The sequence below is a fragment of the Zosterops lateralis genome (genome assembly GCF_965231275.1).
Source record: "Zosterops lateralis genome assembly, chromosome: 32".
Taxonomy (NCBI): Eukaryota; Metazoa; Chordata; class Aves; order Passeriformes; family Zosteropidae; genus Zosterops; species Zosterops lateralis.
Genome location: NC_139792.1, coordinates 2,728,475 through 2,750,267, shown reverse-complemented (window position 1 = coordinate 2,750,267; position 21,793 = coordinate 2,728,475). Strand labels below are relative to the sequence as shown.

At 54.9% G+C, this 21,793-nt stretch overlaps 1 protein-coding gene across 1 annotated transcript; it reads left to right on the top strand.

Moving 5' to 3' along the window:
- Nucleotides 1-2,080: 2,080 nt before the first annotated feature.
- On the top strand, nucleotides 2,081-5,063 carry AQP5 (aquaporin 5; the record flags this gene model as incomplete). Its single annotated transcript, XM_083880921.1, has 4 exons — nucleotides 2,081-2,443; nucleotides 3,686-3,847; nucleotides 4,083-4,166; nucleotides 4,878-5,063. 4 exons carry the CDS (start codon nucleotides 2,081-2,083, stop codon nucleotides 5,061-5,063), a joined length of 795 nt encoding a protein of 264 aa, XP_083737047.1.
- Nucleotides 5,064-21,793: the final 16,730 nt, after the last annotated feature.

The following is a 21,793-nucleotide window of genomic DNA, read 5'->3' as shown; positions in this document are numbered from 1 at the left end:
GGCTGGCAGCAGAGGAGCCAAGCAGGAATGCCCTAGTGTGAAAAGGTTCCCAAACTGCCTCGGCAACAGGGGCTTTGCATGGCATGTTTGGGAGAAAAACGTCCTGTTTCTCTCCAGAAGTTTTCCCTGTCATTCCCAGCCCTATTTGATTATATCACCTGCAGGATTTTGCTTGTTATTATCCACACTTGAGAGGCTGGAAGAGCTTTTTTTTTGTCTTTTCAGCCAAAGCGAGGAGTGTGCTGGAGAAGCCAACAGCAAAGTGCAGCCGCCGCCAAGGGAGAGCCAGGATGGGGATGCTGAGGAAGAGTTTGAAGGATGGGAACAGGGAGCATTTTATCCAGCTGGAGCTACAGACAGGGCTGAAGGGAAGTGGCAAGTAATTATGGCAGCTGGATTCCAGCCAGGGTGTCTTGAAATACCAGCTTGCAAAACTTTCACCAAAACACGCCAACAGACCAGGTGTTTCGAGGATAACAGATCTGGGCTTTGACTCTGCAATCAGCCCCAGGATCAGCAGATCCAGGGGAAAACCATTATCAGGAATTAAGACTGTAATAGATCCTCAGTCCCTCGAGGCCCTCCAGGTCTGTTTTGCTCAGGATTTGGGGTACAAAGGAAGAGAAAAGCTCATTTATTTCCAGTCCTGGACAAGAAGTTCCCTCTCCTTGCTCTGGACATGAATGCTCCTGGTGTTTGACCCCCCAGGCCTGACAGCCTCCTCGGAAGGCAGCAGCAAATCCAACTTTTTTGATTTAGGGAGGATTTTACCGATGTCCTGCCTGCAGAGCTTTGCCCCCTGAGTGCTGGAGTGTGGCTGCCCCTGCAGAGGGACCTGGCAGCCAGAGATAAACCAAGCCTGGGCATCCTTTGGGAAAGGAAACGTGGATCAGCCGAGCAAGGAGGGCTGATCTGGCACCAAAACCCAGCTTAAAGAAAATATCCTGGCACAAGGTTGTGAGGGCTACGAGAGAAGCAAGAATTCTTTGTTAAATGTCAACCGAGACCTTTTCCACCCCAAAACCTCCGTCTCCAGCAGCTCCATGTGCACAGCCCCGAGAGCCTCCCCCGCCACTCCCTGCCAGCCAGGCATCAGCAGATGGATGAGTTTGGGATGGAGGGAACATGAGAGGAGATGTGTAAACACAGCCTGTGTCCGTACAGAGCCTGTGGCTTGGTGCTGGCACTCCCAGGAACAAAATCATTGCTCGTTGAGCAAGAGCTGGACAGGCAGAAAGAAAAGGAAAGGGCGCAGGGTGGCAGGGGAGGAGACATCATTCCCAGCTGCCGGCTGGGAGCAGCCTCCAATTCCAGTGCTTGTTCCAGTGCTCTGGAAGGAGCAGCAGAACAGGAGCCCTCTCCATCCCATTTCTCCATCCACACACTTCTGGGAGGCTCCGGCTCATCTACAGCTCCTCAGAAGTGACAAAGCTTTCCCCAAAGCCTCCCCTGCTCCCTGGACAACTGCAAACCTCTTGTTTCCTGGAACTGAGCTCTCTTGACTGCCTGGGAGAAGCTCCAGGTGTTTGATTTTCCTTTACATTTCAAGGTTCCATAGAAGTGGAACGCACACAGAGCCCAGCCCCAGGAGAGCTCCTCCAGCCCAACGAGGGTTTTCCAACAGGAGCAGTGTGCAAGCACAGGGCAGGAAGGGAGGGAGCGAATATTAGCTACACCTGTGCTAATGAAACACCCAGGACCTGGCGAGAGGCAGTAAAAGGGAAAAGCAGAGGAGGGAGCTCAGCCTCGTTATGCAACCTGGTTATTTAACGACCACAAGACACCCTATAGGGGCTCTTTGTTTGCAGAGGGAAAGGAGAGAAATGCCACCAATATCTGAGTCACTAGTTCACCAAGAGGCTCCGAAGACATTTTCAGGTGGAAACTTTTCCAGGTTCACATGGTAATTTGGGAGGACTGGCTAATTCCCTGGCTCCACCCACCGCCCTGTAACACAGCTCCTGCTGCTCTTGCATATATAGATAGGTATGGCCCTACACCTGGCCGCACACACCAGAGCCCGGACACAGAGCAATCCTAAACGTTCTCCCTCCCTGGCTGCCCTCCACGTGCTCCCACCATGAAGAAGGAAATACTAACCCTGGCCTTTGCTCGAGCCGTCTTTGTGGAGTTCCTCTGCACGCTCATCTTCGTCTTCATTGGGCTGGGATCAGCACTGAAGTGGCCGTCGGCCCTGCCCAGCATCCTGCAGATCGCGCTGGCCTTCGGGCTGGCCATCGGCACCCTGGTGCAGGCCTTCGGCCACATCAGCGGCGCCCACATCAACCCCGCCGTGACCATCGCCTTCTTCGTGGGCAACCAGATCTCCCTGCTGCGCACGCTGCTCTACGTCCTGGCCCAGCTGGTCGGGGCCATCGCCGGCGCCGGGATCCTCTACGGCGTCACCCCCGCCAACACCCGCGGCAACCTGGCCATCAACGAAGTGAGTCCCTGCCCAAGGCGCTCCCCTCTTCCTTCCCTCGCCTTTCCCTCAGAGCTGGCTCGGGGAGGAGAATCCGTCGGGATGGAGCCTCGGTGCTCTGTCCCACACGCACGCACGGCGGGCTGGGAATGGGCCCGGCTCTGACATGACGGCTTTATTGTGCGGGTGATGAGTGGGATGTTTTTCCCTCCTTTAATGAGGGCTTCCTCTATCCTGAGGGCCTCGTGAGTCACCCGCACCACTGAGATCTTCCTGAGTGCAGCCTCTCCACCTGGAGATTAGTGCGGGATAGGAGCCGTGCCAGCAGCAGGGGGGAGGGAGGGAGCAGAGCCCAGTCAGACCAGTGTGGGCAGGGGGAGCAGGAGCCCACTGGAACCAGTCCTCTGGGGGAGCTGGGAATGGAGAGGGATGGGGAGAGTGGTGGAGAAGACCTGGAGAAGGAGCGAGGGGCAGGACAGTGTTGAGGGGCTGCTCCCAGGGGAGGAGGGGGACAGCAGGACCCTCGGAGATAAGCAGGAATGAGGCACAGCCTGAAACCCCCGGGGCAGGGCTGGGAAAACACCTGGAATGAGAGTGGTGGAGCAGCTGCTCCAACCACGGACCCCTGGGAGCAGCACAGATGTTGCAGAGGGCTCAGTCACTGGGATGGGGAGCTCCAATGCCTCTCATTCCACAGGTTCCACATCCCAAACAAGCCAGATTTAGACAAAAAATGAGCTGTGATGGGTTGGGTCACATTGTCCTTCCCATGTCCAGTGGGGTCGAGTACACCTGAGAGTCCCCAGGGTTTTGTGCAGTCACTGGGACACAACAGCCCATCCCACTCCATGACCTTCATCCCAACCCTCACTCTTCATCCCATCCCAGCTGCTCCTCATCCTCCAGGTGCTCCACAAAGTGCAGGGCAGAAGTCAGGGTACAACAGCCTGCAAAGATCAAAGAAATGCAGGAAAAAAGGGATTTGGTGGGAAAACACTCAGTGTTGTGGAGACAGGGAAGTGGAGAGCCCAGGGAAGGGACAGGCTCAGGGGAGAGAGAGATTTTGAAGAACTGTAAAGAAAGAAAGATCATTTCTTTCCTTTCAGAGAAGGAGCAGGGAGCTCAAGCAGGAGCTGGGAAGGGGCCCTGAGGGGCTGCTCATCCAACTTCACCCTTCCAAATCCACCTGCAAAGTTCCTGGGAGCCCTCCCGGTGATACCGAGCCCCAGAGATGGTTAACTATTGTCATTCTCATGGTTCCAGCTCAACTACCATGTAACCCCAGGCCAGGCCCTCGTGGTGGAGATCATCCTCACCTTCCAGCTGGCCGCCTGCATCTTCGCCTCCACGGACAACCGGCGCAGCGGCGTCGGCTCCCCGGCACTGTCCATCGGCCTCTCCGTCACCCTGGGCCACCTGGTGGGGGTGAGTCCAGGCTGAGGGTCCTGTGGGCACAGAACTCCCCTAAATGCCCTCGTGCAGTCGGTCCCGAGGGAGCTGCTCTGGAGGAGAAAACATGGGAGATCTTGGGGCTCTTTCCTGGTGAGGGGTCACCTCCAGCTCTCTGGGACAGAGACACCATCGGGGGCCACTTCAATCCCTGCTCCCAGACAGTGGCTCCAACCTGCTCCTTAACCCAGGGTTCTTTCCACACCTCCAGATTTACTTCACCGGCTGCTCCATGAACCCTGCGCGCTCCTTTGGGCCCGCAGTCATCACCAGGAGGTTCAGCTCCGTGCACTGGGTAAGTGTTGGTGGCACTGGGGACAGGGACAGGTGGGGGCCATGTGGGGACAGGGCAGGGAATGCCTTGGGAGTGACAGGGGTGGGGTTCCAGAGCCCACCCCAGGCAGGAAGGATTAAAAGAGGCTGGAAAACGAGGGAGGCTTTGCCCCTTGACGCATCAGGAACAGTTAATCCCCTGGCACAGAGCCAGCCAGGGGACACAAATGAACCCATCCCAGGGTAGGTTGGGTGGGAACGACCTAAAAACTCATCCACTACCACCCCATGCCATGGGCAGGGACACCTTCCACCAGCCCAGGTTGCTCCAAGACCCATCCAGCCCAGCCTTGGACACTTCCAGGCATGGAAGTCAACAGTGGTGCCCTCTGAGCATCATTGGTGCATCGTCTCAGGGGAAGAAAGCCCACAGAGAAGCCCAGCTTGGTCTCTCCTCTCACCCAGCACTCCCTGCAAGCTCAGCCCCAGACTTACAGAACAGGTTTGGCCCTCAGTGAGCACAGGCTGAGGGGGTTTCAGTCCAGGGAGTCTCTGGAACAGGTATTTTCCTCTCTGCGTGGCAGGAGACATGGAGCAGGGATGGATGGATGGATGGATGGATGGATGGATGGATGGATGGATGGATGGATGGATGGATGGATGGAGGTACCACGAGCAGAGCTGGAGCACCAGCCCCAGGAGCTGCTCTCACCGTGTCCCTGTTGCTTTCCAGGTGTTCTGGGTCGGGCCCATCCTTGGGGCTTGCTTGGCCTCCCTGCTCTACTTCTACATCCTGGTCCCCTACTGCATGAACATGTCTGACAGGGTGGCCATCATCAAGGGCACCTACGAGTCCGAGGAGGAGTGGGAAGAGCAGCGGGAGGAGAGGAAGAAGTCCATGGAGCTGACCCCGCCGTAAGAGCAGCTGGAAGAGCCAAGCCGAGGGAGGGGAGGAAGCCCCACACATGGGCTCATGTGTGCCCCAAAGCCAGGCAACAACCACAGCCAGCTGCAGCTGCAGACTCTTGATCCAAAGCCTTGCCATGCTGGCCCCTGTGGGATGCAGGAGGGCCAGGGGCTCTGTGTGTGTGTGTATGAACCCCTGTATGAACTCTAGAACCTCTCCAGCTTCCCCGCAGCCACAAAGCCCCTCAACCAGGCCCTGGCACTCTCGGCTCCATCCCTGCACCATGGCAGGGCCTCAGACCCCAAAACTGGGCCACCTGCAAGACCTCACCTGGCCCAGGTATGGGAACACCTGGGGGCTCCTGGGGGAAGGGGAACAACTGCTTAGGGCAGGGGGTGCAACTGCCCCCCAGCCCAGGGGCTGCTCGTAGTTGCTCTTTCACCTTTCCTGGTGCTGGGAGTCCTTTTTATTCCCAAAGAACGAGACTTTTTGGATTCTGTGTTGAGGACTTTGTATTATAGCTTATTATTTATTGTGAATAAAGGAAAGTTTAAAAAAACCAAATCCTGGGTGTAAATCCGCTCAAATCTCAAAGTTTAGGTGGGAAAACAGATCAAGCTGGATACAAACTCATCCCAAAGGGTCAGGAAAACAGCAAGGGCTCAGACCCTGAATCCTGTGGGAGCTGGTGGGTTGGGAGGGGAAAACATTAATCCTGGGAAGGATAAGAGGGTGCTGGTGATGGAGTGGGGAAGAGCAGCAGGTCCAGAGCAGCTGGGAGTCCATCCCGGGGCTGGAGGGAGCAGGAGGGATCCTTCCAATGCTTCCAGCCCTTCCCACACAGCCAGTTTGACTCCAGCCATACCAGTTCTCCCAGACGGCTCCGTGGGTGCCCTCGAAAAGCGACCCACAACTCCCCAGCCCCTCACCTGTGCCAAACCCACACCTTCACCTGACCTTCTGCTCCGGCCCTGCTCTTCCAGTTCTACCACAACCCTCTGCCAGAGCAGCTCCTGGCCAAGGCACTGGCACCAGGACACCAGCACAAGGACACCAGGACAGGGGCATGGGACAGGGACACCGGCACAGGGACACCCACCCTGGCCCAGCTCCCTCCCAGCCCCTCCTCCTGCTGCCAAGGGGAGGTTCCCACCCCAGACCCCCAGAGAGGTGGGAGACTCTTCCCTGGGAGCTCCCCGATCCCAGGTTCAGCTCGATCTCATCCCAGAGGGTCCTGCAGCTTTGGCCAGGGGGAGGGGCAGCCTCACCTGGATTTTGGCACCCCTGAACCTGCAGTTCTGGCTGAGCCTGAGGAGCAGCACCTTCACTCCCTCAGTTGTCCCCAGCAGGGGTTGGGGACATGCAGGAGGAGGAAAGAAGGTAGAAAAACCCTTTGGGACAGCAACAAGGTCAGGAAATTAAACCCTGCAACACCCCTAGCCATCCTCAAGGATGGGCTGAGGACCCCCATGCCTCACTTTTCCCTTTTGAAGGACATTCGGCCCCCTTCCCATGGGGAGATGGGAAAAACACCGGCCCTGGGGAGATTAAAGCACGTCCAGATCCCAGAGACCCCCTCTCAGGGGCTGGGGCAGGGCAGCCCCCCAAACGTGCACCCCCCCAGTGTGCTCCCCCTGCACCCCAGGACCCCGAGGATGCACCCAAGGGTGGATTCAGTCCCCCCAAACTGGGAATCTTGGCCATCCCCCTAATTTTGGAGCTCTGAACCCCATCCATCCCCACACTGGAGCAGGGATGGGGGAGTCTCAGCAGGAACTGGGGACCACCATAGCCCCCCCAGAAGTACCCAGCCCCCCCCACCCTGTGCCTCTAGGTGATCAACACCAGGGGAAGGAGCCGGGGCTGGGTGTGAGCCCTCCCAGGATGAATCAGAGGCTCCTGCAGCTCCAGCTCTGTGTCAGCACAAAAACCATCCAGGGCCAGCCCAGCCCTGAGCCCAGCTCAGGCACTGCCAGGGGAATTTGGGGTCAGTGGGACCCCAGAGCAGGGTAGGGGCAGCTGAGCCCAGCAGGACCCCTCAGGAGCACAGAGCTAACCCTAACCCAGCTTCCCTGGGCCTTGAGGATTTCATCCAGGCAGGGAGGTGAAGTTAATCTGGGATGAATTTTGGCACCCAGCAAACCCCATGACCTCACCTGGCCAGGGCAGGGCCCAGGTCAGGGCTGGGAAAGACTGAGGTTCTCCCACCTGTCCTCACCTGTCCAGGAATGGGAACAGCAGCACTGAAAAACAAATGGAGAATTTATTGTTACGACTTGTTTAACATTCCAGCTTCTTCAGACCAATTTTTAATACATTGGAAGGCTGGGAGGCAGCAGTGCTCCAACTCACTCCCTGAGCAGAAATCGGCTGTTCACAGAAAAATTCACCTTTATTTCAGCAGAAACAGCAAGGCCAGGTACAAACCTGTGTACCTGCACTGGGTTTTCTGCTTCTCCATGAAAACAGGAGTTTCCATTGCAGCAGCAGCATCACCTCCCATCCCACTCTTCCCTAAGCCACACAGCTCCACCGTCGTTTGGGGTATGAAAAGGTGAAATACACTTTATTACCAGATTTTTCTACCCTAATTTAAATGTTTCTCACCAGGTGAAACCACTCCAAAGGCACCTCATTACCATTCCTGGGTGGTTTTGCTCTAATTAAGGGTTATTCCTTGAATATGCCCACGAGCAGCTGCTCTGCTCTAAGAAGATTTCACAGATAATTCCTCACTCCCGAGTACCTTTTCCATCCTTGAGTAATCACTGCTCAACTTTGAAAATTGGATTTTTTTTTTATTTTTTTTTATTTTTTTTTATTTTTTTTTTTTTTTTTTTTTCTGGAGGGAGGACAAGCCCAATGATTTTCACAAGTTGCAACAGTTTGGAATCTCACATTTTGTACACATCAAAGGGCTTTCAGGTCTATTTAAGTCTAACTAAGGAAGATCTCCACCAGATAATTTAAATTCCCTGAACCCCAGGTTTTCTGGACAGGGGAAGGAACCAGGGGCATGAGAATAAGCAAAATTCAATAAATGTCCCAGTTAAGGATTTTTCTATGGGATGCAGGAGCTTCTTTGTTTCTGCTCCTTGCAGAGAGCGAGGCCCAGGAGGGAGCAGGGACAGAGCTCCACACCTGGGGTGCATCCCTTCCACCCTGCTCCCAGCTCCAACTATTTTGCATCCCTGAATGCTTTGCTTGAATCCTCAGGTTCTGGAGAGCAGAGCCGGGTTTCACCTGGAAGCTCAGCCCAGCTTGCTGGAAAGATGAGGAGAAAACAACCCAGGAATTCCCAGAGAGGGAGAAAAGCATCACAGAGGGGCTTGAATCCCATCTGGGATGTCTGAGCAGCCCAGGAAGCACCTCCCTGCTCCAGGAGGAATTCCAGGGCTGTTCTGGAGAGCCCTGAGCAGGCAGAGAGCAGCTCAGGAGCTCCACGAAGGAGCTGACCCAGAACAGAGAACACAGAACAGAGAACAGAACCCAGAACTAAGAACAAAGAACCCAGAACAGAGCTTGAGGCTCCACACCAGGAAACTCTTCCTGCAAATACTGACATTTCCAGAGCATTTCTAAGCCATTTCCAGGATTGAAATGCCGGCAGAGAGGAGCGAGCTGTGCCCCAGGAGGAGAGAGAGCCTGGCCTGGGTGTTGTTGGCATTAGTCACGGCACAGGCTATGCCAGCACCCACCTCCTCCAAAGCCTTCCTCCTCCTACTCAGCCTCTGCCCAGCCTGTTGTGCCATGAGATCCCTCGTTAGGAGCCGGGAAACAGCTCCCAGGCCACCGAGGGCCAACAGCCACCCTTCCTGTTGTCACCCCAGCCAGGAACACGGCCTCCACCTGAGTAGCAGCTCCTGGAATTTGTGTTTGGCTCCCTGGCCCAACTCACAGGGATTTGGGGGTCCAAGCGATCCTGGGTCACCCCCAGGTGCTGCCAGTGCCACCAGTGCCCTGCCTGGTCCCCACAGTGCACCGAGACCTCAGAGTGTGCATGGGAGGGGCAGCACCATAACCCATGGAAAGGTGAGAGTTGCCCAAAAACCACCCAGGACATTGAGGAGGTGAAGGGCTGGAGGTGTCCAGAGAGCAGGGAGGGCAAGAGGAGATCCAAAGGTGCTTCTGTTCCCATCAAACACCTCCCACAGCCCCCCAAATGTCTCTTTAATAACTCCCAACTTTAATAAGTCCCAACTCCTATAGCCCAAAAAATGCCTCCTTAATAAATCCCAAAGACTTTAATGAGTCCCGACTTAGCTTTTAATAAGTCCTAACTCAACTCTAGTAAGTTCCAACTCCTTCAGCCCCAAAAGCACCTCTCTCAAGGCAGAGCAGTTGGAAGTTTTTAGCAGATGTCCCAAGGTGGGGACCAGGAGGAGACAGGTGCCCTCCTGCTGCCCTGTGCTGGGATCGTCCATGGGGAAAGGAGAGGTGGCCAACAAAACCGCCCCCAAAGCAGCTCTACCTGAGGGAAGAGCCCCTCTTGTTCCCACTCACCCTCCCCAAAGCCCCAGCAGCCCGTGGCAGTGGAGGATCCCTCCCTGCCCATGGGGACTCAGCTCAGCGCCGGCGGGACTGCGGCTCTTCCCGCTGCCAAGTTTCCTCTTGCTCAAGGTTTTGCCTTGGCTTTCCAGGATCTGTTTGCTCTTAATCACCTTCCAAACAAAATCCAACGGCGGCTCCTCTGAGGGCTCCTGGTGGTGGCATCAATAAAGATCAAGGGTAATAAGACGGGAAGATAAAGGCGCCCGCACGCCTGAGCTCAGCCTAACAAAGGGGCTTTGTTGGGAAAGGTCAGCTCTGGAGCTGGGAAGATTTCCCAGGCTGGAGAAAGCAATAACCCAGCAGGCAAGGAGGGGATTAAACCCAGCTTTGTTAAACCACAGCCCTGGGGTGAGGCCTCTGAGCTGCCCCAGCTCCTCCAGCCAGGCTTTGGGCTGGGTTCCTTCAAAACAAGAGCTCTTCAAGCTCTTCCATTCAGCCCCAGGATGTGCAGGACAAGGAGGACAAGACCTCAAGGGCCCTCTCCATGCACGGAACCACTCAGGAGAACTGGGACCTGATCCATGGCAGAAACCACCCCTGAAAAATCACCACGAACGAGCAAAACAAACCAAATAAATCCCCTGGCACGAGGCCTCCAGGATCCAGGCCCGGCTCTGCCACTTGACATTAATCCTGCTTGGCAAAGGCCACGGGAGCTCCTGTGCCCACAAGCAAGGTGCAGCTGCAGGTTGGGATAAAGCCCTCTTGTGCAGCCAGGATTAAAAATGGAGATGAAAACAAACTTAAGTGTCCAGCACAATCAGCCTTTTCTAAAACGTCAGAAAGAAAAAAAAAAAAACATATAAATCAATTCCTCTTCCCCAACAAATCTTTCAGCTTTTTCCAGCAGGGATCTGTACCTCCTTCCCAGGGCTTGGTTTCTCTGGGGACAGGGCAGTTGGTTTCCTGCCAAGCAGCCAAAGAAAATAAGCCCTTTCTCCATTAAAAAAAAAAATATCCTTACTTTTTAAGCTACTTATCCCAACAGCCAATTGTTTCCTCACCAAGAGCCCCCCACTTGGAGATCAGAGTCCACAGGAATTCTGAAAGCTGTTATCACCCTCAGAGGGAAAGGACATAAACCCGAGCTTGTTTTCTTATCTCTTGGAACAGAAAACCCCCGTGTGTTTCGCAAAGGAGCCCTGTATGAACAGTTAATCAGTGCATAAAAGCGTGTTGGGTGTGGAAACACAACCTTATCCCACCGCTGACATCAGGGCTTGCATCTCCACGGCTTTGTCCTGGATTTTTGCCACGTTGTGTTTGGATTTGGAGCTCAGCTACAGAGCTGGGCTCGGCTCTCCCTCTCTGCAGCAGCAGCATCCCCGCAGAGCTGTGATGGGCTTTGCTCATCCCTCCTGCACCGTCCAACCCCCAAAGGCTCCTTTCTTTCCATGGAAACAGCAGCATACCTGAGCGCTCCCCTTCGTGCCTGCAGCCACCCCGATCTCCCGGGCTCTGCAGCAAAACAAGGTGTCATTAACCAGAGCCTCCTCAGAGCAGGGAACAGCCACCCACCCACCCTGGCCATGACCCCAGAGCGTCCAGGGATGAGCCATCCTGCAGTGCCGGGAGCAGTGGGAGTAAAATCCAGCAGCAAATCCAGCACTGGGCTCCTTCAGCTCGGGCCGGTGCTATTTAGGACCAGTTCTAAATCTCAAAACCAGCCCAAAGGAGCCAAATCAGGTGCAGGAACCATGGCCACTCAGTGTTGCTCAAGTTAGATACACCTTCCGATTCTTGAAATATCATTATGATTACAAACAGAACAATTTTCCGTGAGTTAAGAGGCGTCCCTAGCCACAGTGCATTCATTTTGTTAAGGTAAATTTTAGTTTCAGTCAGGCACTGCCAGGGGTGTCCCGGGTGGAGGCGGCTCATGCCCCAGCTGGGGGTCCCAAATCCTCCTGCCCGAGCTCTGAGGATGGTCAGGATAAATCCTGTGCTGGGCCAGGGCCACGTCTGAATCCTGGGCTGAACCTGAGACAAGAGAGACCCTGAGGGGCTGTGTAACAGTGTCTTTTCAGAATGTAGCTCAGGCCTTTCTAGATCCCAGTCAGCCTCTCCAGTGGAGAAACTGCTCAAGAAGAATTCAGGTAGCACTTCAAGCTCACACATCCACACGTTACAAGGCTGGCTCAGCAGAGAGGCAGAGGGCTCCCAGCCCCAGAGCAATTTCCAGCAAACGTTTATTCCGTGTGCCAAAGGTGAATCCGGAGCCAGAGAGAGGGACCATGTGGTTTCTCTCAGTTATACAGGAGGTCTGTGGTTTGTGGGTGGTACAGGGGGCAGGACAGGGGACAAGTGACCGCAGGGAAGAGAGGAACAGGACACCCGGCCCCATAACCAATGGGGAAACAGGGAAAGGGGATACCATGGGAGGGGTGATGGACTTGCCAAACCCAGAGAGAAGACTGCACAATGTCTGCAAGGAGCCACGGGGGAGAAACCTTTGGTTACACCTGGGAGAGGGATCTTTAATCTTCACCTTTCCCAGGCAAGGCACTTGGAAATTCCTGTAATGGCACAAGGGACTCCACAGGGCTGGAGTGAGTCCTGAGCCAGGAATGGAACTGGAGCTCCAGGGAAGGGTCAGGAGAACTCCTGAGGGACCTGGCAGGGGGGGCTCAGCCTGGAGCAAAGGAGGCTCAGGGGGGACCCTGTGGCTCTGCACAACTCCCTGACAGGAGGGGACAGCAGGGGAGGGCTCAGACTCTGCTCCCAGGGAACAGGGACAAGAATAAAGTGCCTGAGGAGCTTTAGGTTGGATATTGGGAAATTTCCTCAGTGGAAAGAGTTGTCCAGCCCTGGCACCAGGGCAGTGGTGGAGTCACACCCCTGGAAGGAGTGGCCCTTGGGGAGCTGGGTTAACGCTGCCCGTGGTGGGACACTGATGATCTTGGAGGGTTTTTCCCAACCTTGGTGATTCCAGGATTCTACAACCTTGGAAAAATGAGGGCTCAGACAATCCAATGCGGCCAAAAAAGCCGAGTTTCCCCGCTCCAGGTGAAGGAGCTGAGGCCAAAGGATTCCTCACGGTGCAGCTGCAGCTCCCGGGGCTCATCCTTCCCGTCCCCAGGGGAAGAGCCGGGGCCGCGGCCAAGCCTCGGCGGCTGAGCAAACACAGGCGGCTTCTGTCCAAGCAGGCAAGTGAATCTGGAGGCACAATTTGTCATCTAATTGCAGCCACACCCCCTCCGGATTAATTGCTGCATTTGAATGCAAAGCAAGGCAGATTTATGGCCCCATCAGGTTTCATCAGCCGTTACCGGTGATTGATGCCCAACTAAAAGCACTGCAAACACACAAAAAGGGCCCTAATAGGGATTTTTTTTTCAGAGTTAGGAGTATTTGGGTTGTTTAATCATCCCCAGCCAGCAAGAGGGAGAAATTAAAACCTTGGCCACATTTGCTTCAGACTCCACTGAAGATTTTTGGCTCATGCACAAGGGGAAATTGCCTCGGGAGGGTGTCTAAGATTTCCACTGAATTATGGGCAGGAAGAAGAGTCGGGGTAACAAAACCCTGATGGTTTTCCACATTCAAAGCCACAGGGACATTTAGGAGAAATAAACCTTTAACCAGGATAAACCATTCACCACCTTCTGCTCCTGTCTCGGATAAAGAGGAGAAATTAACCCCCACCCTGCCCCGAGATCAGCAGTTGTGGGGCTGCAGGTGTGTAACCACGAGGTGCTGGGCCAAAACCATCCACAGCCATGCAAACCATCCCACAGGCACCCAAAACCATCCCACAACCTCCCAACACCATCCACAGCCATGCAAACTATCCCACAGCCACCCAAAACCATCCCACAACCTCCCAAAAACATCTCACAGCTTCCCAAACCATCCCACAGCCACCCAAAACCACCCACGGCCATGCAAACTATCCCACAGCCACCCAAAACCATCCCACAACCTCCCAAAACTATCCCACAACCTCCCAAAACTATCCCTCAGCCATCCAAAACCATGCCACAGCCTCCCAAACCCTCCCTCAGCCACCCAAAACCAGTGCTCGCAGCTGGTGACGCCCAGAGCTGCCCCAGTTCAGCTCCTGTAGGGTCCCAGTATGAACCAGCAATCACTGGTGCTGGGCCCTGAGGGCCTAAGGCTGCTCAGAGCACCCAAGGGTTCCCTAAAAATATCTGATAGTGCCCAAAAAAGTCTTTCCTCCCTAAAGGAAAGGAAAGCCACCTTGCACTGTAAGGAATCGTGCTGGGAGCACACGGAGAGTGAAGGAGCACCCAGGAGGGGTTGGGAGCAGGAGGGAGCACCAAGGAGGACCAGGAGGAGCAGCCAAGGAGGGCCAGGGGGAAACAGGGATCACCAGGGGGGTCCAGAGAGCAGAAGAAAACACCAGGGAGAGCCAGGGGTCAGGAGTAACAGCCAAGGAGGGCCAGGGCTGGGGACCATGCAGGGCTTGCAGCCCAGGGTTTTTAGGCAGTGGGAGCTCAGCTGGGTGTGTCCCGTGCCCTGCTCTAATCACCAAGCCCGAGGAGGGTTGAAATGCTTTTGTTGAAATGCAGAAGAGGTGAAATGCTTCTGTTCACCCAGGTGAGAGGACTGAGCCTCCAGCCTGACCTGCAGGTGACCCCAAAGAGCAGCTCCCAGTGATGAGGAGGAGCAGGGACAGCTCCGGAGCTGGGGACACACATACAGGTGTCCAGATCCCAGGGCTGAGAGCCCCATGCTCCACCCCAAAGAGTTTCCACCTTCAAATCCCATTTTCTCACCCATCTCCCAGCCCAGCAACGGGTTCAAACTGGTTTCTGCTCCAACCCCCACTGATGGAATCACTGCCCCTCTCCAGGCTCACGTCCAAGTCTCCCAAGGGGAAAGTCTCTTCTTGGCCCCCAACGTCTCCATGTTCGGGGATCATGGACATTCAGGGATCATGGACATTCAGAGCTCAGGGAAGGTGCCTGGGGATAGAATTGTGCTGGGAGCTGAGGACAAGAGGGACCTCACCCAGTTTGTCACCAGCAATGTGAGAAGAGTCATAAATCCATCAGAAATGGGGATCCACCACAGGGATCAGCCTGAGCTGTGTTTTGGGAAGGGCCCAATTTTTGACTTCTCACAGCTCAACCCATCAGGTCCCACTCTTGGCACCATCTCAGCTTCCCACCCCACTGCCCCTCCCTGGCACCAAGCCTGAGGGACATCAACTCTGAGATCTTTCCTGCCTAAAAACCAGGCACAAAGGGGAGAGGAATTAATCCCCGGCCCTTCAGAGCTGCCAAAATACCTGGTGAGAACGCAGAGTTTCGCTCTACAATGGCCCCTCCCTTCAATACCTGCTCTTCAATACCTGCAAAGCAAAACAGAAAAAACCAGCCCAAAAAATGCTGAGACCAAACCCAGGCACTCGGCGTCACCGGGGAGGTTCCAGGTGGAACCAGTGACCCAAGGAGGTTTTTCTTCGCCAGTTTTGCCTCGGCCACTGTGGCACCTCCAGCTGTGGTGGGGAGGAGGAGGCCACAAATTCCTTCATGAGGAAAACAGGAGTGAAAAGTGTTGATCCCCAAGGCCCTGGGCTCGGAACCACAGCTGGGGGACAGACGGGAGCATTTTCCAGTCCCTGCCCTGGGGTGGACCCTGGGCTGGGCTCTGTGGGCATAAAAGGTCTCTCAGAGGAGCCAAGGTGAAGCCAAAGCTTCATTCCTTCCTGTCAGCCATAAATCCCCTCAAAATTAAGCATTCCCTGGTCTGACCCCACCTCAGCAATCTGGGTTAAATTTAAGAGCAGGTTTCAGTATAAACTTGCCCATGGCAGGGACGTAACTGGATTTAAGGTCCCTTCTAACCCAAATCATCTGTGACTCCATGACAAACTCATCATGTTCCCGGCCTGATTTTGGACAGTCTCAACAGAACCATGTCCCACCATCCCCTCAGGAGCAGCCTCGGCTCCTCCTGCCTCTCCCCGCTCCTGGAGATCAGTTCCTCCTCGCGAGGGCTCCTGGGGAAAAACAGGAACAGGGCTGGATGGGGAATGGATGAGCTGCTCTGGAGTTGATGGATGTGGAGTCTGGACACACTCCAGGAGTTTTCCCTCATCAGCTCTTCTGGTCCCTGTTCCATCAGCACTGAATGCTCTGGTAGCCTCAAAGCTGCTTCTCCAGGGATGATCCCAGAGCCAGTTTGACCCCAAACCATCCCAGTTGGGCTGTGATGTCACTGTGATATCGCCAACATCGCCGCGGTCCTTGGAGGGGCAGGAGGGGAGTTCTGGGAGCGAGGAGGATGAAGGGCAGGAGAGGAAGGACGGGCGGAGAAGGACAGACAGACAAACGCTGCCACCTGCTGTCCATAAAAACCTCTCTAAGTCCTGAACGGGGATGATGAATTCGGCTCTGCAGGATCCCGAAGCTCAGGATCGTGCTCCCGCAGCCTGGAGAGCCAACGGCGGCTCCATCCAGCTGGAAAAGGGAAAACTGGCTTCGCTTGGAACGGGGAAAGCACCGCGTCCCAAAGGGCTGCAGACAATCACCCGGGGCCTGTGGAGAGAGGGACTGGTGGGACATTTCCTGGGGCCACTCCAGCCCTGGAGCCGCGGTGAGAAATGAGGAGCAGCAAGAGGAGCTGAATGTCCCCTCCCTGAGCTGCCGCCTCCGCAGGCAGCGCCGTGACCCCCGGGCCGGGGGGACACTGCAAACGGTGACACCGTGAGCTAATTCGGTGGCATTATTAACAAACATCCCACCCGAGTGACGGGCAGGAGAGCTGGCCCTCTCCTCCCCAGATCCAGCTAATTAACGCCCCCTCCCTCGGGTGGTGTCAGGCCTCCTCGAGAGGCCGTGAGTGGCCCTCATTAAAGGCTGCTCAGGATGAGGGTCCTCCCAGCACTGACCTTATTTTGACAGTGGCAGTAATTACAGAGCTCTCGGCGCTGGAATGACAATAATTACCCAGGCACGAGCAGAAAGGTCCTGGGGGGAGAAAGCGCCGAGAAATACGGACCTGGAGCCTCCTGGAGGGAGAGACAAGGCCCAGCTCCCCAGGACTGCCTGGGAGGAAAGGCACATTCAGATCCCCAGACACCAAATCCTGGATGTTCTTCCTGGGCTGGAAACTCCCCAGAGATCTCAAAACTGCCCTGGGAACACTCGGAATGAGGAGCCCTGGGCAGCCCACTGAGCCCCAGGTGGGGAGAAGCTCTTCAGGGAGCTGAGGGCCCTGCCCTGGGCCCCCCCCCACTCCAGGCCCAGGTCTGGCTCTTTAGGGTCACTCTCAGTTTTCCTTTTTTCCTTTTTCCTTCACTGGATTCAAGGATTTGAAACAAACAAACCCAATTCCTGTGGGACGCCCTGGAAAACTATGAACCAAGGAGTTCCAGGTGTTCCCAGGGCACCTGGCCTGAGCCTGGATGTCCCACTGGGATCCAGAACTGCAGCCCCTCATGGGGCCTTGTTTCACCCCCAAATCCCATAAATCACAGGGAACATCCCCAGTTTCAGGTCTGCACTCGGGGAACCACAGCAGGCTTGGATCACAGGTGGGATCTGCCTGGCTGAGGAGCTGCACCAGGAGTTTCACACAGCAGGAAGTGTGTGGAGACACAAATCCTTGTTTTACGCCTTTGCTGTTTTTTCCTTCTTGTCTCAGCTCCAGTGAAGGTGCTGGAAAGGGGAGCCCGTGGGCAGAGGAATCCATGCAGGACACACTGTGCCAGCAAGAGGCCACCCCACCTGAGAGGAGGAAACCCACAGGTCACTGCTTTGGTCCAAAAAGTGGAGTGGGGGGGGGAGAGAAACAGCAACAACAATTAAAAAAAAAAAAACAAAAAAAACAAAAAAAACAAACACCTTCATTGAAGGCGTCAGTTGGAAAATCCACCAGTAACGATATTTTCAGCAGCAGCCCCGCTCCAGAAAAGCTATAATGATTCACAGTGACCCATCCAAGAAAAAGCAGGATACCCGTGACCCACCTGTCAGCTCTGGGCATCCTCCAAATGAGCTTAAAAGCACCAGGAAGGAGAAGAGTTCAGCCAGAACCAGCTCGAAGGAGGAAAATCGGGTCTGGCGTGGAGGGAGCAGCTCTTTGCCCAAGGTAGGTGCCTCTTCCTCCCTTCCTTCTCCCAGTCTCCCAAAGAATCAAACCAGATGAGGAAAGCATTTGGTGATGGGCAAAAGAAGCCTGATTTTTGGCAAATAAATGGTGGGAGGTGGCTTTTTATTCCCACTGAATTTCTGAGGTATCCAGCAAAAATAAGGAATGTAAAATACGAATAAACCTGCTTATCTGAAAGGTGCTTTTCGGAGCAGCGGGAAAGTTCTCCAGCACCATGGTGACAATTCCAGGATAGAAATGTCACCCCCAGATCACAAAGGACGTTTGGGATAAAGTTCATTGCAATTAATTTTCCCTTTGGGTGTCATTCCGTGTGCCCGTGCTGAAGCTCCAGGGATGTGCCAATAGGGAATGGCGAGGAGGGAATTTTTTTCTCATCCCAATCCCGTCCACACACCTGGGAAGGGGTTGTCCCACACGGATCAGTCCCAGGCTGTGCTGCCAAGGCTTCCCGCAGGGCTTGGGGGCTCAGTGGGAATTGCAGCCAGGAAATTTCCGTGTTTCTGCCTCACCAGGAGCTGCGATGGCGCGGTGGCTGTACCTGTCCGTGGTGTTCGCTGTGCTCATCCCGGCCGGGTGGCAGGTGGCTCCCCAGGACTTGGAGGACCTGTCCAGGTACGGGGGCTGGGTGGAGCAGGGCGGTGGGAGCAGCTTATCCCTCTCCATTCCTGTTGCTGTCCCAGCTCTCCCTGTTCCAGTGTTCCCATTTATTTTGTATAGATCCAAACTCCCTCCTGTTGCCTTGATTTTTCATTTCCTTCTGATATTTTTCATTTCTAATGGAGCTTTCTCACCCTTGTGACAAAAAGAAAGTCTGATATTTTTTAGACAACACATTCCTTCTAGGGGGAAGGACCAATTGATGGACTTCTAAGTTGACCACTGGGGTCAGAGGAATATTCCTCTCGTCCCCCAATTCTTGACCAAATCCCAAAAACTGTATAAATTGAGATTCCCAAATAAACTTCCCTTTTCCTTTTCATCTCACATCCGGACGGGTGAGCGTGGTTCTTTCATGTCCTCTTGGACACCCTCCTGGCTCCCCAGAGCCCAAGCAGGGACATTCCCTCGTAGGGAATCCCGGGATTTCCTGGCTGGGTCAGAGCAGGGACACCCTGCCTAGGGCCAGCCAGGCTGGGCTGAGCCCCCTCTGGGCTGGTGCTCTTGTGGCACAAAGTCCCTTGGGGACCCTCTGTGGAGAATCCCAAAATCACCCTGGAGCTGCAGGAGGATGATCCAAACCTCAGAGAAGTTCCTGCTCTGATGTGGGAAGCAGGGACCAGGGTGGAGGTTGGGATCCACTGAACAGGACAGAGAGGAATGGTTTGGGACAGGACACTGGATATATTGGATGCCAGGAAAACCCAGGGCAGGCTTGGCAAACCTCAGGAAACTGAAACAAGAATTGTGTGTTTGATTTGCAGGAATCATATTAAATATTCCAGATGTATTACTCTGCACTGTTCCATCTTTTCTGGGGGATGCTCTGCGCAGGGACAGGGTTTGGGGGGCACAGTCCTGCCCTGGGCATCTCCTCTGGGTGTCTGTTAAACCCCATTTTCCTCCCTTCTCCTCCCACCCCTGGCAGATGGAAGTTGTTTGGACCCCAGAACTCGCAGAGCTTCCTGTCCCACATCAAGAGACACTCAGAGGGGACCTTCACAAGCGACTTCACACGGTACCTGGACAGGATGAAGGCAAAGGACTTCGTGCATTGGCTCATCAACACAAAGAGGTGCTGGGAACAGGGAGAGGGGTGGGATTGTGCTGGGAAACAAGTGCCCACCACCCCCATCCTCATCCCAAGGGACAGCTGGAGAGGGACCTGGAATTGTGCCAGGACAAGGAATGGCTTCCCACTGCCAGAGGGCAGGGATGGATGGGAGATTGGGAAGGAATTCCTCTCTGTGAGTGTGGGGAGGCCCTGGAATCGATTTCCCAGAGAAGCTGTGGCTGCCCCATCCCTGGAAGTGTCCAGGGCCAGGCTGGAGCACCCTGAGATAATGGAAGGTGTCCTCCCACGGCAATGGGTGGAACAAGATGAGCTTTGAGGTCCCTCCCAGCCCAAACCATTCCATGATTCCATGAAATCCATGGATCTGGTGCCAAGCAGGGTTGGACCCCCCTTTCCCGATGCCCAATGGCTCCTGGGGATCCCCTCATTTCCTGTAATAAAGGTCAGGAGAATGGAGCCATTTGGGGTGGGATTGGAGCTCTGGGATGGCAAGGGGCTGTTTTGTCATCTCTGTGATTTGTCCTCACATTTTCCTCCTCATTCCAGCATGAATTCCTCACTCCTCCTGCTGATCCTTGCTGGGATCGTTGGCATTTTGGGGTTGTTTTTTTTTTCCTGTTTCAGCCATTCCAAATGGACAGCTCCTCTTGGAGTGAGGGAACCCTCACTGCCCTTTCCCAGCTCCTGATTTTAGCAGGAGTTTCCATCCCCTGAAGCTCTTTGGGGTTTGTTTTTAAGGTACAATTGATGGAGAATCCAGGCAGCGGCTTTCCAGCCGCATCCACGCGGGAATGTTGGACCTGTCCCTCTCCAGCCGGGATCGGGAGCTCCGCGGGAGGGATTCATTCATCACACTGAGCTCCTGGACCGGCCCGTGCTGCCCCGGCACCTCCTCCTGAAATCCGCCCCAGGGATCCCTCGATCCCGGCTTCCTCTGGCTCTCTTTTCCCTGTCCCTCAATCCCGGATTCCTCTGGCTCCCTTTTCCCCATCCCTCAATCCCGGATTCCTCTGGCTCCCTTTCCCCCATCCATCCCTCAATCCCGGCTTCCTCTGGCTCTCTTTTCCCTGTCCCTCAATCCCGGCTTCCTCTGGCTCCCTTTTCCCTGTCCCTCAATCCCGGATTCCTCTGGCTCCCTTTTCCCCATCCCTCAATCCCGGATTCCTCTGGCTCCCTTTCCCCCATCCATCCCTCAATCTCGGATTCCTCTGGCTCCCTTTTCCCCATCCATCCCTCAATCCTGGATTCCTCTGGCTCCCTTTTCCCCATCCATCCCTCAATCCTGGATTCCTCTGGCTCCCTTTTCCCCATCCCTCAATCCCGGCTTCCTCTGGCTCCCTTTTCCCTGTCCCTCAATCCCGGATTCCTCTGGCTCCCTTTTCCCCATCCATCCCTCAATCCCGGATTCCTCTGGCTCCCTTTTCCCCATCCATCCCTCAATCCCGGATTCCTCTGGCTCCCTTTTCCCCATCCATCCCTCAATCCCGGCTTCCTCTGGCTCCCTTTTCCCTGTCCCTCAATCCCGGATTCCTCTGGCTCCCTTTTCCCCATCCATCCCTCAATCCTGGATTCCTCTGGCTCCCTTTTCCCTGTCCCTCAATCCCGGATTCCTCTGGCTCCCTTTTCCCCATCCATCCCTCAATCCTGGATTCCTCTGGCTCCCTTTTCCCCATCCCTCAATCCCGGCTTCCTCTGGCTCCCTTTTCCCTGTCCCTCAATCCCGGATTCCTCTGGCTCTCTTTTCCCCATCCATCCCTCAATCCCGGATTCCTCTGGCTCTCTTTTCCCCATCCATCCCTCAATCCCGGATTCCTCTGGCTCCCTTTTCCCTGTCCCTCAATCCCGGATTCCTCTGGCTCCCTTTTCCCTGTCCCTCAATCCCGGATTCCTCTAGCTCCCTTTTCCATGGAGTTTTCCCTAAATGCCAATAAAAGCTTTGCTCAATCCTGCAGCTGCTTCCTGACATCTCCAACCTTCCCAATCATCCCACTGGGATCCCGCACAGTCCCAGGGGATTCTGAGCCTCTGACTCCGCACTTTTTTTCCCTCGATTCCTCAAGTTTTGCACAAAAGGGGTAACAAGGTTGTGCCCACCTGACCCCACAGACCAGGGCCAAAAGAAATAGGAGAGAAATTTAGGAAAAACCCTGCAGTAATTCACTCTTTGGTGTTAAATTATTTCAATTTAACCGGAGTCCAAAGAACCTCTTTGGAATTAATTCAGTTCTAATTAATTACAGGGTAAGTGGGCCCAAAAAAAAGCCCAGAAAGGCAGAGGGAACAGCTCTGGGTGGGGAATTTCACCTCTCCAAGGCATTCCTGGAGTCCCAGCACAGCCAGGGCTGGCACACGGGACACAGCTACTCCCACTGAG